Raw genomic sequence first — 19,941 nt, 5'->3', positions numbered from 1 at the left:
CTTTCCTTCTGTCTTGCACCTTTATCCTTAATTCCGACACCATTTCCCTGCACAAACACCCCTACGCTGAGGGACGCAGAGTGCTGCCGACAGTGGGTTGCAGGGCGCGCAGCCGCTGGTGTTGCAGGTGCACCTGACGGCGGGCCGGGCCGGCGCGGGGGCGGTGGCAGGGGGGGCGGCGGGGGTGGGCCGCAGCGACTCCCCGCAGCTGCACGTGCAGAGGGCCAGCCCCACCGGCGCGCAGCTCGGCGTCGGCGTCGGGCTGGGGGTCGGCGTCGCGCCGCCGCCCTACATGGTGGCCACCCGGGGCACGCAGACGCTGCCGCCTCCCAGGTCCGTATCTCTCTCTCTCCACACTGACATCGTGGTTAACCGCAACAAAATTTTCTTTGTGTCAGAATAACCGTTTTTGACCTGTATGATAAATAGCATAGACGTCTGGACAAGAGAAATAGTGTGTGCATAGTTCTCAATGGGAACACCACATTAATATGCAACAGAAGTGGGAGTTATGTAGGCCTAAATGACATACGCAACTAAAAGTGTGAATATGCCAACATTACCTGTCCTACTAAAGTATAATATAAAATGTACAAAACTCGTAAAGTGTGAACATTGGGAACATCTCTTAGGGACCAATCCTCACCTGTTGCTTACCCTTTAGCTGCAAGCACAGTATGTTAACGGTGACCCTACACTGTGGGTCACCTGTGTTGTATGCCGAAACTCGATCAGACCTTAGTTTCTCCTGGCGTATACAACTTTCAAATTACTTACGGGAATTCAGCCAGGTAACACTTTGAGCGACCGCCGATATTTCGGCGGGAGAACACCCCGCCATTTTCAAGACAAACTGCAACGGACAGGCGGCGTACATGCAAATTTGAAACCTCGGTTCTCGGATAGAAGCAGGAAAGATAACACACACACTGAACACTAGTGCCACCAAAGATGACCAAAGTCAGAGCTATCGATAGTGAGACTACGGATTCGCAGGTGAGGTAGTATTGACTCTGTTCCTCTGTTTTTTGACAAGGGAGAGAGCCGGATTCCAAACAGAGTTTAAACAGAAACCTCCATCCCTGTTAACGAGGTTGCTCGCTAATTTAATCTCAACTGCCTCCCTAATGATAGTGTCCCATAGCTGGACGTGCATGCCAACATCTCGGTGTTATATAACAACATCGGATGACCAGTATCCAAGCAATGTACGGCAATAGCAGATCTATTTGGCTGCTGTAATCGTGTGTGCCGTTTATGCTCAGTACATCGGTCCTCCACGGTCCTGATACTTTGACCAATATATGCCGTGCCGCAGCTACAAGGAATACGATATACACCCGCCTTACGCAGTCCAAGATCATCCTTAACGGAACTCAAAAGTGCTCTAATTTTAGATGGAAGTCGGAAAACACATTTCACATCGTATTTCCGTAAAATTACGACTTATCTTGTTGGACGTGTTTCCTACGTAAGGCAAAAAGGCTTAGGTGTCGACTCAGAATTATCGTCAATCACCCGGAAGTTATTTGAAAACACCAAATACAGTTCTACTAATTAAGGCGCTGCAGTCATGGACCGTGCGGCTGGTCCCGGTGGAGGTTCGAGTTCTCCCTCGGGCATGGGTGTGTGTGTGTTTGTCCTTAGGATAATTTAGGGTAAGTAGTGTGTAAGGTTAGGAACTGATGACCTTAGCAGTTAGGTCCCATAAGATTTGATACACAATTAAGGCGATACTCCGTGCGAAAGTCAGTGTCAGCTTGCAATAATACTTTTCCAGTTATCTAGAAAAGAGCTCTATAATCGTCTACACTCATCAGATAAAAAAAAAAAAAAATTAGCAGGAAATTTTTCTTTTTGCGTCTTCCAGCAATCTAATAACCGAGCACTACACAAATGGAAATCAAGTATTTCCTTGAGGATTCACTGACGCACGAATGGAGGTGCAGATATTTCGACCTCAGGTTTCACTTACCGCAGGAACGTACTGGTCTTTGCTTTGTATTTTCTTTCCCGTTTCTTCAATAAAAATATTTTATTTGGTAATATATTTTTTATTTGAAACAGTAAACTGTATATGCTAAATCACGCAGGATTCGTAATGTTAATATTTTCGAAATATTTGATTCCCAATATTGGTTTTTATTGGTGCTTTAAAACAACTACATAAATGTGAGAAAGTGGTGATCGCAGAATAATTGCTGGAACTGATGATTTGCTACTGCCAGTGAATAAATCTTCATATGGGAAATTTCATGAAAAGCGTCGAAACAATTATTTTTCACAGTACACGAATACATTCCACATTTGACGACCGTGTGTCTCTTATCTTGCAATTGCAGCCAAATTTCCTCAATTCTGACACATTCCTTGCCTCGACAAATTTTGACAGTTGGCCAACAATGTAAAACCTAACTTCTGAAATCTCTTGCCTTTTTATTCACATTTTCTAAATCTTCACTGTCACAGGAATTCGCTGTACCAAGACATCCCCTTCTCCTAGCCACTGGCACGACATCGTAACGGTCTTACTGTTTACCAGTTAGTTTCATCGAGATAGTAGGAAAATCTGCAGATAAAAATGAGAATTCGCCATCTTCCCCAATCAGATAATTCCGCATTGATGAAATCTTCTAATCGGTCATCAGTTAATATTTCATGCATTGCTGTAAAGTTTGGAGATAAGTTATTTCAGTATTCCATTACCGACGATCAAACTGAAAGTAGCAAATATTTATCATCACTTGCGGTCCACATATGAACACCTTCATGAAATGGGTTGTTTCGCCGGCTGGTGTGGCCGAGCGGCTCTAGGCGCTTCAGTCTGGAACCGCGCGACCGCTACGGTCGCAGGTTCGAATCCTGCCTCGGGCACTGATGTGTGTTATGTCCTTAGGTTAGTTGGGTTTAAGTAGTTCTGAGTTCTAGGGGACTGATGACCTCAGATGTTAAGTCCTATAGTGCTCAGAGCCATTTGAACCATTTGGGTTATTTCATATTGTAGAATAATAAAACTTATGCAATTCTGAAACAAATCTCAATATCTAGAATAGTCAGCGAAAGCTAGGAAAAAAACACAGTCCCCACTCTATTATTAAATCACAATAATTGTATACATACATTTTGGATTTCTGGAAGTACATGACCAGCTGTAAACTGAAACACAAATCGTGCTGGGCCCTGGTTTTAAAACCAGCACTAGCCGCACCATCGGCCTATAAGCAAAAAAATACGCCTATTCACGGAGGAAAAGAAAACAATGGGGTGAAAGTCCATGTACAAGGACTGTGGGAATGAAGAGGTTATCGATGACAGTTTTTGCTATTACTTGCTGTACATCCTGTCGTTATTTTGCACAATATTTGGGCCTTGCAAATCCAAAACCGCCTGAATGCCTATGGAGATCCAACCGGAAACACATTGAATGGTGGCCGATTCGATACTATGTCGTGTCATACAAGGGAACTCTTCAAATACTCTAGCAGTTCGCGTCGTAGGGCAATCGGCACTTAAGCGTTTCTCCAAGACGACACCAAAATGCCTGGACGATGATCATGTGGGCCATCTTCGTTATCAGTCCTGTTCTGGGCATCTTCTCGGTAGGAACCACCAGGGATTTCACACACAGGGATCTTGCGCATCCAAAGCGCCCTGAGACATCGGTTCTCAAGTTGATGCCGTGTCCCATGACTTCAGGAGGGCTCCCAATACAGCTGTGTACTGTCATTTTGTGAGCAAAATACGACCCTATGGAGTATCCCATCATATCTGGGATTGGATTCAGGACTTCCTAGCAGACAGATCCGAACCCTCTTTTTCTTTAACGCAACGAAGTCAGCGAATGATAAGGGATCTGCAGTCTGCAGGACTGTTATACAGACATTACTGTTCACAATATACAGGAGGTGTGCTAAAAAAGTAAGGTGGCTATTTTTCATGAAAAAATATTTATCTATTCATCAATATTCATGTTGGCCCCTTCAAAGTAATCCCCCTCAGATAGAATACACTTGTGCCAACGCTTCTTCCAATTCTCGAAGCACTTCTCATAAGCACATTTTCGTACAGCCTTGAGTACTTCCAGCGATGCAGTTTTTATTCCCTCAATCGAAAAACTTCCTCCTTTCATAGATCTCTTCAGTTTTGCTAACAGGGAAAAGTCGCAGGGGGCAAATCCGGTGGATGTGGTGGCTGAGGCATGGTTGTAATGCTGTTTTTTGCCAAAAAATCTCTCACAAGCAACGATGAATGACCAGGCGCATTGTCGTGATGGAAAAACCATTAATTGTTTTTGCACAATTCCAGACTTTTTTTGCGTATTGCTTCTCGCAAACGGCGCGTAACCTCAAGGTAATACTCCTTATTGACCGTACGACCTTGAGGCAAAAATTCACTATGCACTACGCCACGGTAATTGAAAAAAAAAAGTAAGCGAAATTGACATTTGATCGAACTTGGCGTTCTGTTTTCGGTCTCGGCTCTTCGGGCTGCTTCCATTGGGATGATTGGGCTTTGGTTTTGCCGTCATAACCGTAAACCCATATTTCGTCACCAGTTATGACCCTTTTAAGCAAATCAGGATCAGCACTGACGTCATTCAAGAGCTACTGAGCGATGCTCATTCGACGGTTCTTCTGATCAGAATTCAGAAGCTTTGGAACAAACTTCGCTGACAGACGTCTCGTGCTTAAAACATCGGAAAAAATTGCATGACACGAGCCGACCGATATGCCAATATCCTCAGCAAGTTATCTTACGATAATTCGACGATTTTCCAAAACAATTTTCTTCACAGCTTCGTCATTATCACCTGTTGTTGTTGTGCCCGGGAGTCCACAGCGAGGTTAGTCATTGGCATCTTCTTGGCCATCTTGGAAGTGCTTGTGCCACTTGTAAACATTTTTTAGAGCAGACTCACCTTATGCCACTGCCAACATTTCGAGTGTTTTAGAGAACTTGATTCCATTTTTCACACAAAATTAGATGCAAATCCTTTGACCATTTTTTATAGTAATCGAAAATCGCCGAGCACACTAAAACACATCTAATCTTTCTGTCGAAAACAAACGAATTTATGCTGTACACTGGAAACTGCGAAGATAAGTTCGGGACATATGTACCAACATAACGAACAAAAAATATCTATAATCGAATGTACGTTGCTTGCCCAATTTGAAAGGCCACCTTAGTTTTCGAACAGCTTTCGTATACGGGGTGAAATGAATGTTGCGGACATGGATAGTGCTATTGATGTGCGGTTTTCACAAAATGGGTTGGTAGCCAGAGTTTGGTATTGTTAGCCAATGAACTGATTGTAGTAATACGTTGAAAGTTGATTTTTGTGCATACATACGTTTTTAAATGGAACTACGCCTATCAGTATTAACAAACTAAAAGTAGGGTAAATTCGAATATCAGTGTCTTTTGTCGCAGGATTCTGGTTTGAGTCATCCACGAGATAAGTATTTTGAAAAGCTCTGACTCCTACACTTGCACAATACCTGTGGTAGCACGCAGAAAACAACACACGTGCATACACTAGCCATATGGGTTTTAACGACTAAATAAACAATTGACCATCACAGACTGTGTTCAAAATGACCGCTGGCAGCGGCAATACAGCCTTCGTATGGAATGATTGTTGCATTTCAGCAGAGATGTCAGAGCTTATCTTCGGGTCCAGTTGGTATGTTTTTGAAGACAGCGTCTTTCATATTTCCCCACAGAAAAGAGTCTGCAGTCATCAAATCTGTGAAACAGGCCGGGAAGGTACAGGTTCTCTGCGTCCAGTCCAACAATTCGGAAACAATTCGTGAAGACTTGCTCGTGCACTATGGGTTGGACAGCTATCATGGTGGCTATGAAACACGGGCGTATTAGCTGATGGTTCAATATCCCATTCCACAAGCTTACACTCCGTGGATGCTGATGTGCCACCTGATGTCATTTGGGACTGTCGACATACCAGTGGTGCATGTTTTGGTGGTTTATATGGACATCATTGGTGAATGTGGTTGCATCATTAAACAAAATGCATGATACATTTGAAGTATCCTGTCTTAATGCCCACATACAGACGGTAATACGATTCTCATAATTGTTTCCGTGCAGCTCTTGATGGAGAGACATGCGATAGGGATGGAACCTATGTCAATGGAGAATGCGTGGGACAATTGCCTTACTGATGCCACTTTGTCGTGTGATTGTGTGGGAGCTAACATGAGAATCAACTGTAGCAGCAGCAAGAACATTACTCTCTCCCCCTCCTGTCATCAATCGGTTCTTCTTCTTTGTTTTCTAGGTGTTATACTATCACTTTCACGCATCTGGTTGAAGAGGCTGATAAATAACTGTCGAGATGGTTGACATTTGTACATTTTTTAAGTTTGGACCACTTTCCACTATTGTCTGGCAAATGAAAACAGCTATTGTATGTAATAGCAAGCAGAGTACATCAGGAACTCCGCTGTTTTGCAGTAACAGATTAATATGTTCTCATTTGTCTACTGCATTCTGTAGGTCGTTCATAATAGCAAAGAACTTGCAGTCAGAGAAATGTTTTTCACGGTTGCAATGATGGACAAGTGATAATACCAGATGTCTGGTGAAGCAGTCCCTGATTACAGAATTAAATATGACAAACAGTGTCATCATCGGATAGGTGCAACAAACAGTATGTTTCTCTTGAATGCTTTAAGAATGTTATAAATAGCCGGCCGCGGTGGTCTCGCGGTTCTAGGCGCGCAGTCCGGAACCGTGCGACTGCTACGGTCGCAGGTTCGAATCCTGCCTCGGGCATGGATGTGTGTGATGTCCTTAGGTTAGTTAGGTTTAAGTAGTTCTAAGTTCTAGGAGACTGATGACCACAGCAGTTAAGTCCCATAGTGCTCAGAGCCATTTGAACCATTTTTTGTTATGAATAAGATGTACAGGGGTTTTGAAATAGTTCGAAAAGCTGCTAACAGTTGGTGTTACTGGCATTTTCTTAATTGTCAGCATCCCTTCCACCCTATCAAATGGTTCTTTTTTACCCATAGATATTCTGCATGCATTTTACATTTCCCATCACCTATCTTCCAAACTGTGTAGCATGTTTTCTTTGCTCCAAGGCCTTCTCATTAATATTAGTTTGATGAGACCTTATAGTTTGTTAATTGTCATCACTAATTTCCCTACATTTAGATTTTTATTTATTTCATTCATTTTTGTCCCTGTGCCATGTAATACACATATAGGATGTGTCCAGACACAACATAATTCTTATATATGTGTGATTACATTATCTCAGTTTGTTACATGTAACTAAAGCAATGAGTCTGGCATTAAATGTACATGACAGAATTTTGAATGTTGCAGCTATCCTATGTAAAGTCACAATTTGTTTAGCTACTGCATTCCTCAAGTAGTGTATTTAAGTTACATTAATAGTTAAGTGCCCTTTCTTTTATATGTTAGTTGTAGCTCCTTGTATGCATATACACTGGATTGTTACTAACATGACCCTCAGTAATCTGCCCTGTCAGTAATCTGGCTCACATCCAGCCTCTAGTCACTCCAGCAAAAATGTCACTCCAGCAAAAATGACACATACAGTAATGAAATCACTTGTGCAACAATGTTGCTAGTTAATAACGATGTTAAAGAATGCTATGTGTGGTTTAAATTGTGGCTTTCTGTATGGTTCAGTATCGTAGCTTCTGAAAGAAAACACATTATGGTAGACCTCAAGCACAAACTCAAAATTATATGTAAGTCATTGCTGATGGACGAGCAATTATTCACGACAAAACTGTAACCGATGAAGAGAGAATCGAAAGCATACAGGAAAATCGTGATGAAAGTGAAGATCAGGTGGAGTAGAGAGCATAAAGATGTCTCTCACTGCTGATGCTGAAGCTACAGACATATTCCTTGTGTACATTATGCAACAACCAGAAATGTGCAGTACTGGTATAATGCTTGTGAAGTCATTATGTGATAAAGTACACTGCCGTTTCACAGAGAGCGATACTACTACATGTACACATTCTAGGAGAAATCTTTTGGTGACAATGAATGTATCTTTGCATTTAATAAAGTATAATCACTATTTGTTTACACTAAATATAACACTCTCAGTTGCCTGGCACTTCCACTAATCCAGCACCTGTATGTGCAAGGAATGGCTGGATCACCAAAACTCTACGACAGTGATAGAAGCTGAGGAAATGAATTAAAATTTGTGCTATGGCCGGGACTTGAACCTCTCTCACCTGCTTACTGAGCAGATGTGTTAGCCATTATATCACCGTAGCAGTATAGGTAACACAACTGCAACATTTCTACCACCCTATCAAACATTATTTTTACCCATAGACATTCTATTTGATTTCCTCCATGAATTTTCCATTTCACATCACCTAACTTCCAAATTGTGTTGCAGAACCCCTGAGAATGAATACTGCATTTGTAACTTCATCCTCCCAGGTGCACCTTTTCTTCATTTTGTTTTAATCAGGCTGTTTTTCTTTTTTTTCCTCGGGGTGCACTAGTGTTTACTCTCCAGAACTTTGTCACCAGTTTTTAGATTCACTGATGCAAAGGAGCATTGCCCATGTTTTTGGTTTGTGTGTTTGTTTAATCTTGAGATAAACTTCAAATGATAATCTTTATCACTTCACAGAGTAGGCTGGACAGCAAAAACCATCTTGTCCCTTGACGTCCTATGCTTCCCTGTCTAGTGAGCTTGCACTTTGTTGCAATTTTAGACAAACTGTCTGTATTATTTCTAAATGGTCATACCAGTTGACGTAATATTTTTGGTTTTTAATTTTGCTCTCCTGACTGAAAACCTGTAGCTCTCTGTTTACTTTGCCATCATTGGATACTTAAGTATTGTTATCACTTCTCCTCCTCATTCTTGCCCCTTGCTAATTTTCTGATTGTTTTATTCATCTGCCTTCATATCTGCACAGTCAGCACAGCAGACAGCTAAGCGAAGGGGCCTGGGATCGATTCCTGACTGGGTCGGAGATTTTATTCATTTGGGGACTGGGTATTCTGTTATCTTCACATTTGTATCATTGTAACTGCCCTTACACTGTTGAGACGGGTGTTTGGGCATATTCCGAAAGCCAATGAATGAAAAGGGACTGTTTTATCTGTCAGTTTGTCATCGTGAACAGTGAAAAGCATCAACTGTCTTTCATTGCCACACTTGCTGCAGTGTGTCACTCTACTGCCTTGTCTGCAGGTTCACGCCCCCTCCACCGGTGCACACCACACCGGCTTCAGTGCCGAATGTGCAGAAACCACCGATGCCGCAGCAGCAGCAGCAGCAACAGCAGCAACAGCAACAGCAACAGCAACAGCAACAGCAACAGCAACATCAACAGCAGCAGCAGCAACAACAACCGCCACCACCAGCCACGCAGCAGCAGCAGCCGCAGCCACAACAGCCGGTGTCAGTCCGCGCCTGTGTCGCGGGCTCCTCATCTTCGTCGTGTGCGTCATCACCCACGCGGCCGCCGGCCAAGCAGGAGAGGGGGGTTCCCGAGGGATGCGCCGCCCAGCTCCCGCAGGACGCCCTGCCGCCACAGCAGCAGCAGCAACAACAACAGCAACAACCGGAACAACAGCAGCAGCAGCCTCTGCAACCACAGCCTATCACGGCCGCACCACAGACCGCAGTGTACTACGCGATGAATGTCTGAGGGACAGATCTGCCGAGAAGTGGTGGCTGTTCCTCGCTACCTTGCAGGATCGTTGACCTCCTATCCGTTTGTCACCACTTACTCCCCTCGCTTTATTTAATGTACGGCAAAACTATAGAAAATGTGACATGCACAGCAGAGAAAAATAAGACTTAAAACAAATGTACTAAAATATTGCGAGTCTGTTATAAAACTGTAGGAAACAACCATTATGGAGTTATTAGTATATCACAGTTCTAACAGAGGACAATGACCAGCAAATGTAGTAACATTCAGAGAGACATTAACAAACTGAATCTAATCGCAGAGAAATCTTTTCACCTCAGAGTTTGGTGGGTCTTTGGGATTCAGTCAACCACTGCAGCAATATCGTATCTCTCACTCCTCATTACGTAACAGATGGAGATGTGCACTGAGACTAGCGATAATTCTTCATTCATTTACAGGGAGGTCTGGATTTATGTGCCCTTCTCCTCCAAATGTCAAATTGCACGTATGACACCACAAGTTCATTCCGCGAAAGCTGGCCCGCACTGCTGAAACCCGCTTCATTTCTTGCCAAAAAAATTGTGTGTGCTTCCCTAAAAAATCTTCATTAGAAGTCTCAAAGAAACTGCTCTCTCCTCAGCACCATTTAGTTTCTGAGGTCTTCACACTCTGCATCCAACCTGGACCTGAGCCTCAGATGTCTACGCTGAACTGGCTGTCTGAACAGTGGGTCGGCCTGACCCGTGGCCTCTCCAAACTTTCTATGCTCTCACATTCCACTTTCAAAACTGCTTTTTGCTTCCTTGTTTTTACCATTATGCCCAGATATGGCAAGCTGAGTGAAGGACCTGACTGCTCCTTGAAAACAGTCCCAGCTACTTTCAGACGTCACATTTACACCCCCCCCCCCCCCCCCCCCCCCGAAAAAAAATTTGCATTTTATTACTTTTCTGTGGTTGCTTTGCATTTTCCCTTCCTCATACCTCTGTAATGGAGCTCAGACCTCAGATAAAACGACAAAAGATCACATACGCTGTCTGGCTCTTTCGCCTTCACGCTTTGTTTATTTAAGGGGATAGCCAGCTAATGACCCCATTCGACCGATCGAAACTCAGTCGACAACTCGAGCAGTGTCAGTCCTCGTACCCGATTGCCACTGAAAGTGGGAGTGTGAGGAAACTAGTGATTTCTCTGAATCAGTGGTGAATATACGTGTCCTGATATTACCAGCCCTGCTAGAGACTATTAAATTTGCTTCATACTGTAGTGCACAGGCCTATTGTAAGACCAAGAATCAAATGCTCACCCTTGTGCAAGTCCCAGACAGCCCTGGAATACAGGATAGCTCGTAACTCACTACCACTCATGCTGTTTCAGAAGAGGAAACAACGTGGGCCAGAAGAGAGAACCATGTACAACTGGACAGAATGAAGTGTTGGTCTGATAGCGAGATCAACACTGTACACCGGAAGGAATTAGTGAAATAAATGAAAATGTCGAATCTAACATTTTACATCCCCAGAGATTCCCACCCCTGCGTCTTCCCCTGAAAATAGATACTGCACTTGAAACGCTATCCTTCGAGATGCACCTTTTCTGCTATGTCTTGTTTTAATCAGGGTGTAATATCTTTTCCTCTCTGAGTACACTATTGTCTATTCTACAACATGTACAGGGAAGAATGACAGGTATCACGTTGAAAGTCCTGTGACATAGGGCACTGATATTCTCTTACCTTCCCTTTATAAATGGCAATTGTTCTACATGTACGTCTGACATGCAGTCTGCCATTATTTTGGCTCCAACTAATATAGAGTGGTTATTAGGAGCAGAAATGTTTATTTCAAACAGAGAAAGAGCTCATTTCAAAAGCCACTTTGTGGCCTCAGAGCTTTCTTTTGTGAATAACAAATAGTGGTACACTCCTGAAATGTATGCAGAAATCGAGGTGATGAACTCAGATAAATCGATATCATCAGAGATTGCGTAACATTTTAAATTCCGATCTCCTGACACAAAAATGTATCAAAGGTTAGCAAATTATTGCATAACTGTTACGTAAATAGTTTCAGAGTTTGTTGAATAGTAGTTAATTAGAAAAAAAGGACAACAGGTTAATTTCTTCATTCATACAGAAGTTAACTGATGAGCAGGTGAAAGATCCATGTCGATCCTACCTTCACAGATATGAAAATGAAATAAAATGAAAACTGTACATATTACCAGTGCTTTGTCATGGACAGAAATCAAAGAAAGAAAAGTGGTATCTACAAACTCTGCAGAACAGCTACGTAGCTATGTTAATTCACTGTCATACTTTAGAAATTAAGTGAATGTCTTTGATATATAGGTAAATAAGGTTTAGTGTAAGCAACAAATGTAAAAACCCTAGAATGTATTATTATTTGTTGTTACAATGTAGTAGTTTGCTTTGTGTGGTTCCTGTTGATGAGATATTTAAGTGGAAGTTCTAGGTTACCCAGTTAAATAAAAACAGGAGGATTTGAAAACAAATTTAAGGAAGCAATGCTTCCATATGTATAATATATGTACTATATAAATGCTGCTTTAGAATTAATGTTGTGATTAGTAAAAGTAACAGCAAATAATATAGTAGGTATTATTTGCCTTTCAGTCATTCTGACTTTCAGAAAAGTTTAAGTGTGAAGCATAGTGCTGTGATGAGTAGTTTGTTATATGACAGTATTGCGTGATCAAAGGCAAGTGTGCAAAAAGAAAAAAGATGAGGGGGAAGATATTTCCGTATTAGCATTACAAAAAACAATGTACACAACGAAAATGTGTAGCTTCCTTGTCTAGTTTATGGTTATTTAACTTCTTGTATGTTTTAACAGGAATATGGTAGCCACAGAGGTTTATATACTCAGTGAAAGCCTAACATGATGCTCTCAATGTACTTAAAAAAAACTACTAGGTTATCAAAATGATGCAGTTGGATTAGGTGTTGTGTTAGTGATAGACAAATAGCCTTTCCTGTGTTTGATAAGTTTGCCTCCATATGTTGGAGACATATCTGTAATTTATTGTATTATTATTTGTGTGTTAGAAGTGGACAAATTGTAACCAGCCCAAAGATTTGTACCAAGGTTGTTATGAAGCGAAAAGATAATTTAATGCAGTAGAACCCCTTACTGATTACTTCCAGTTTACGTCTGTAAAGTATTATTTAGATAGACTATGGTCTCCATGCTCTTTGCACAAGTGTTTGTAACTGCAGCATCAGATTGTAGTTGTACAACTGTGTTGTCTTTGAAGTTGAATCTGGTTTTTTCTTAAAAAAATGGAACTGTGATGGATTTCTACATAAGGCATGAACTTTTTTAAATAGACAGGCTCCAAGCAATTGGAGATTTGTGCGAAAATTGTCTTTCCAAGTATTATTATTACTACAACTGAAATATTTTTATATATAGCACATAATAATGAATGTTGAATGGTATCATATTTGTTGTTGGTGATGAATGGTTGTTGGATAATGTGAAGGATGGGCAGTTGTTGCTAATCATGGAAGTTATAAAGGTGCCTTTTTTTATTTATGTGATTTGTATGTATCTGCCAAAGATATTGCAGTGATATTGTTTTGTGTTTCACCTTCTGTTTTGTAATTGTGCTATCAAAAAGGAATTGAAACCACCTGTTGCTCCAACAGGTTGTTTTTGTGCAGAGACTTTACAGCAGAGCTTACTTCTCTGAGGAATGTATGTACTTCACGTGGCATCTCCCAAATTAGAATGCAATTTAGGTGTCAGACAACTTTGTTGGTTTTTGCTGTCAAAGCATTATGCAAAGACGAAAAATGTTAAACTGGTTTATGTGATGATGTGGACAAAAATTCACCCGGTACTTTCAGTTAAGTTTTTTGTGAAACATACATAAAATAAGTAATATACCCTTCTCTGTTTGGAGCACGATTAACCTATTAAATTATTTTGAAAGTGTTCACACTGTTCAGTAAATTTTTCTGATTTCAACATATAAATTCTTGGGAAAATGTCTTGATAGTTAAAATATTTGAGATAACAGAAAACCAAACTGAGTAACAGATTATGAAGCTCCAGTGTATACATACAATTTAATGTTTCATTTTATGCAGGAAGCTATTGTATGAACTGAAATGTAATGCTCAGGTTATGAAGTACTTTGAGATTTAGAGTATAAATTAAAATTTAAGTGCTTTCCTAAAACATGAAATATGTCAACCAAGGTTAATCTTGCTTTTGTAAGACTGTGAAACATAATTGTATTACCTTTTATTTTGTCCTTTCTTTTATTTAACAACTGTCAAAACTGGTCAAGAATGCTTGCTGTAAAAATGTAGTCTACCATCATAACAGAAATGTTCTGTGTTTGTCAGAAAAGAAGTTGATTCAGAAAATAAATATTGCCATTTAGATTCCAAAATACTGGTGAATGAAGCTACTTGTTTTAGGGCCAGGAATTTTGTGCATTACATCAGTAATTACCATTGTTTAGTTATTTTACCAATTTATTTTCCCCACAGAATTCCAGATGTAAGTGGCTGTTCTGGAGTTCACATTTGATGAAATTCTGTTGTCATAATCTCTCTCTGACAGTCATCTCTTACCAACTCATGCTTTTGAACTGTACTATAGGTCCAAGAAGGTAGTTGTGCATTTTTGACATTCCATGATTTCTTAATTATGTGCTTTGCCTCTTTTATGTGATGTTACCAAAGTTAAATTATACACATCTCTGACATTGTTTTAATATATATGTATATAAATAAAATAATGTATATGTTGCACTGCAATTGCCTATGTATATGTATATTTACATGTGTAATAACAGTTAAATCTGAGAATTTTCTAAGAATGTGGAGGAATGTGCTGATACATTCCTTGCAAAGGTAACCTTGACTTATAGAGAAAGAAGTTAGCTTTAAGTATATTTATATATATATAATAAACTGTACTTAATACATGTTGCTGTTACTTGTGAAACTGCATTTCTTGCAAGCAGACATACATACTTTTGAATGGTCTGTGTGCTCGTGTCACAGCACATGAGGGGAAACTCAGGAAGATTTTTTGATTCATTGTGGCTCTGCCGACAATCATATATGCTCACTATTTTGAGAGGGAAACCGTCTACCCTTGTTTTCTCATTGTCGTCACAATTACCAATAGCCACACCATGCTACACATGTCAATATGTCATTGTGTGTGTTTTAAGAAAAGTCAGTAAGTACTCACAACATACAAAGTATTGGTAATTCAGCTTTTAAATTATAATTTTGATGAGTTATTTGCAGTTACTGGACAGAAGCTAATACATTTTTTAAAAGTTATATCACACAGTATTTATGTCATCAGAACGTGTGATGTCCAGTAACTTAATAGAATTAACTGATTCTTTCCAACAAGAAAAAAAGATGATTTCAGCTTCAATAACAGCTTGGTTTTTGTTACTAATTTCAAAAATTGTCAGAAAAAAAGTATCACCAGTCAACAAAAAAATCTTGTAAGCTATGCGGCCTGCTATCTGTGTATAGTGTCCTCTCAATCTTTCTATACTTAGTTTTTTGAAACATGGTATGATGAAACAATGTGAGCTACACATGTTTTGTTACTGCGCTCACAATGTGCCACAGTTTAACACACAATGAGATCTGAAACACTTGTTGGTCACTTCTGATAGTGAGCATATCTGAGCTTGGTTACAGTATCACTCCAGAACATTTGTCACTTCAATAATACATGAAATGGTAGAGCCACATTTTGAATTTAATTAAAATGTTGTTTTCTACATTTTGTGTTTGGTAATACCAGTTTTTGCAACTTGAGAATGACTTACACAAGGAATATAAAATATTACCTTATTAACAAACTGCACAAATTTTAACTAATGTTAGTGTTCCCCCATTTTTATATTGATATTATACAATACTGGAGGGGAACAAACTTTCATAAAACAGTGTCCCTGGTCTTTGTAGTAGAAATAGGCCTCATTGTAGAATGTGGTTTAAAATTGAATTTGATGAAAAATAAGATACTCAGTCCTTCAGTAAACTGTTACTAGACTCGTTTTTTTCTGAAATGAACTTATTTTCATATTTTTAAAAATGGAAACTCAAAAGAAACTAGTTTTAAAATTGGAAGTAGTGTCGAAAAGGCTTTTTTTCCAAACTAAATCTCAGTATTTTAGACAATGTTGAATGTTTTCTGATGTAAATGTTATTAACAGTGCCAAATATATGATGTACAGTGCTGATTATATATATATGTAAAACATAAGATACAATATATTTATGTGTATAAGACTATAACCAAAGCAACAGTTTCCTCCTTTGCCCATTAAAAACCAGGAAGTCTCCAGATGCAAATAACTGTCTCCATGCAACATTCTTCCCCTCTTTTTTGATTAATTCACCGCCCACATTAATTTGTTTGAAAACAAATAGTTCAAACTGTATCAAATGTATGCCAAAACGATCTGATTACCACATTTCCAAATTTTGTTCCTTTTTTTGTGTTTCAAATGTAATAGTTCACATTTGAGACAATTTATCTGCAAGTACAAATCAATTCTGCAGTTAGGTATGAGTACAAGAAACAGCTATAGTTGAATGAGGTAAAAAAATAGATTTTTTTGGAAGGATATTTGATGCCTGAATTTTTAACGATCCACATAACGGGATAATTTTTTTTATTTGAATTTTTTGAGTGAAATACTATAAAGGTAATGAACTGCTTATGGAGGCTTAGTAAAAACTTGTCTTTGATTGACAACTATAAATAAGTACAGAATTCCACCATAGTAGAACAAATGAATATAGTTTAAAAATTTTCAAAATGAAGAAACATCCTGTTACTTGGTGGTAAGCAGATAGGCCTAAATAAAGTCAAGTGCTAAAAAAGTTACCACAGGTTCAGGACGTTTCAATAGGATTGTTGTCCTCGTGAGGTGTTCCTCTGAACATAGTATGTATGTAAGTTGTTTTTCTTGTTGTTCCAAAAATTAAAAAGTAGTTATAGCTTAAATGTGCTGTATTAATTTACTGGGAATTTAGCTGAATAGTCACAGAAATAATTTTTACATGTTGCTGATATTTAACTGTAATATGCAGAACAGAACTGGGGATATTATTGATAACAATCGGTTGATGCCGCAATGGAAATTAGTTCTGAGAATATACAAGGTACAGAAATTTCATTTACTCAACTACATTCATTTGTTTAAAATAATAAAACAAATGTGATTGACTGTGAACATACTAAACTGCAGTTAGTGGAAAATGTTAATGAAGTGTATCACTGGAACACTGAATAAACAATTTTCTTAAATTTTGTGCTCCTTGATGGCACTGCATTCTAAATGATTTCTGTATAGGATATTTTAGTACTTAGACCTACCACCCATAAAACAACACAAAAGTGCACAAAAAAGTATTTCATAACAACAATGTCCAGTCTGACTTGTGGTGTTATAAGGATAACTTCAAGGATACAAGACAAACGTTTATATCCGAAAGAGTTATTTAAGTGTCACTAACAGCTATAAATTTCCGTAATACTTCTGTAAATCACTTCATATTTGTTATGAGTGAAAACGTCACAGTCAGCTGACATAAAAATTCAATTTTAGTTAACCTTATTAATCTCCAAAATTATTTAAATTGTCACTAAATGCACTCAAATGTGTATGTAGATTTATATGTTCTTCAGTAGTTCATACAAGCAATGCTTTAATCTTGCATTCTATTACATATTACCTCATGCCTCTACATAACAATATTCATTACTCCTTACGAGAATATCATGTTTCCCCAAGAACATAAATTTTTGTTCACAAACTTTCCTCTTCTATTACAACTAGGGACAGATATTTATTTGAAGCACTTTTGCCATTAACAGTATAACATGCAGAATTTTTATAATGGTTAGGAAAAGTGTCTTAAATGTAGGTGTTGATTGCCATTTGTTTTTTCTTTTTGTAAGATCAGAATTGGATGAAAGGCTGCATTAACATGTTTACTGTGAATAAAATTGTGTCTAGTTGTAAACAGAATTGACCCAGTTTTTTGGAGGTTATTGTAACAGTTTCTCAACAATTTTCTTGACAAATGTTGCTGCAGACAGTTTGTTTGCCTGGTTTTAAGTACTGCACATTGTAGTTACATAACACTACTGTCAGAAGACAAATTATTATGTGCTAGTGTATTTAGTAAGATAAATAAAATTATCAGGATAGTAGCTTGCAAGTATTACTATACTTAGGATGGAAAGGTTCTTTATTATATGGAAAATGTATATAAAAAATTGAACCATTATGTTTGCAACATATGTCCTCATGACAAATGACAATGATAATAAAGTTGTGTTATATGTTACACAAATGTATTGTTCCGTATTTTCATATAATCATAATGTGTCATGTCTTTTCTTTTTAAAAATAAGTGATTCCGTTACTGTCTGACAATGAAACACACATGCTGCATTAAATATTTCCCTCTCCCTCCTAACTTCATCTTAAGAATTTAATCATTGAATGTTTACAATGTTACTTATTTTGGTTGCAAAATATGAAAATAGCAGAAACTGTTACATAAATAGATGCCAGCCTAGCAGCAGATTCGTCAAAATTCCAAAGAAACGATCGCTTAGTTCTAACTTCAAAATCCACTTGTACCAATCATCTATTATACTGCAATATAATATGTATGTAAAGCACTAACATGTGGGAACAAAGATGAAGAAAAGGTGTCAATATTTGAAAGAAAAGTAGTATAGAAAATTTTTTGATCTATATATGATGAATATAATGTACAACAAAGGCTATTAAAAATAGAGAGTTATGAGAGCTGTAAATACACCATAACATCATCAAAGTGTTAAAGAAGGGAAAGTAGAAATAGGCAGGCCATATAGTGAGAATGATTGAGAACAGACTACCTAGAACAGTATTCTACATGACAACAGATGTAACTATAGGAAGAAGAAGAAGACCCAGAACTGGGTGGCACGGTAAGATGGAGGAGGACATACCTACGATGAAAATCAACACCAAATGGACAAGCAACACATTCGATAGAAGGAAATGGAAGAGTTTTGTAGAACAGGCACATCTTTCCTAAGGCCCTTGTCACATCTAAAGGAAAAGTACATGAGAATATTTATCATTATTAATGTAATTCTGCAACTCCAGATCACTGCTTATTATATAAATTAAATCAGTACAAAATGAGTTGTACACAAAACTACATTACGTCTTTTTTATGGGACAAAGCAGTATTCTGGTTTGATTTTATTTGGCTTCACGATACTTAACCATGTTTCAATTATGATAATGAAACGTATTTATTTCTCAAGAATATTTGTTCATTATTACTTTATTTTCTGGACCATATAATTCTGTAATTTCATTTATATAGCAAATCTTTTACAGAGTTTATGTTAAGAGAAGAGATAAGCTCTCAATTTTATGTTGCCAAGTCATATGCTTCCCAAAAAAATATTTCACATTATACAATAACTGAATGGGGATGTTCAAATGTGTTAACCTAAGGATAATGTTACCCAACACATGATCCATTTCATAACCACTCTTTCTCAATGACTCAATAGAATGGCTGAGTTCTGCTGGTTAGATATTCAGTGCCTCATATTCATGATGAACATTGTCCTCTCAAATGTAACATCTGCACAATGATTACAAATATTATCTTAATAGCTGTACAGTGTGTTTCACAAGTAACTACATGTGTGAAGAAAGGGATTATCACGAATAGTTCCAATTAAAAAATCCAGTTTAAACATATGAAATTTCATAGATATAGAAACTCTCAAAGCATTTAGAAGTTTTAGTTATATGACATGTCTGAATTGCGATGAAAATAAAAGGAATACTATTGATGAATCATGCTCTCCAATGAACTTTTACAGTGCTAAAGAAATTTAGACATCAGGCTTGTCTAATACACAGGAATTGTATGCTAATACACACACTGTAGGATGCAAATCATGCGCCTCTTACTGAAAAATTACTCTTAAATAAAATGACATGTGTGAACAATAAGCAACAGGCACAACAAATGAGTTACTACAAATAAGGTCATTCAGTTTTAAACCATTCGTACAAGAACACTGCAACTGAAAAATAGATTATTAAGACACATTAGTTTTTACCTCATTTATACATGAAAGGTGACCAAAGTTATCATTAAAACCACACTAGTGCAATGTTGTGTATAACATTACACGCAAAAGGGAATAAAGTAACA

At 38.3% G+C, this 19,941-nt stretch overlaps 1 protein-coding gene across 1 annotated transcript in view; it reads left to right on the top strand.

The window, feature by feature from the left end:
* Positions 1–11,124, top strand: part of LOC124553560 (trithorax group protein osa-like) — a 67,538-nt gene extending 56,414 nt beyond the window's left edge. Inside the window, exons 8-10 of the mRNA XM_047127406.1 lie at positions 104–333; positions 9,233–9,325; positions 11,058–11,124. Coding sequence (XP_046983362.1) covers positions 104–333; positions 9,233–9,325; positions 11,058–11,124 — 390 coding nt within the window. The remainder of the gene's footprint in view (positions 1–103; positions 334–9,232; positions 9,326–11,057) is intronic.
* Positions 11,125–19,941: the final 8,817 nt, after the last annotated feature.

This window comes from Schistocerca americana, chromosome 11 (genome assembly GCF_021461395.2).
Source record: "Schistocerca americana isolate TAMUIC-IGC-003095 chromosome 11, iqSchAmer2.1, whole genome shotgun sequence".
Lineage (NCBI taxonomy): Eukaryota > Metazoa > Arthropoda > Insecta > Orthoptera > Acrididae > Schistocerca > Schistocerca americana.
This window is presented reverse-complemented; position numbering and strand designations above follow the sequence as displayed.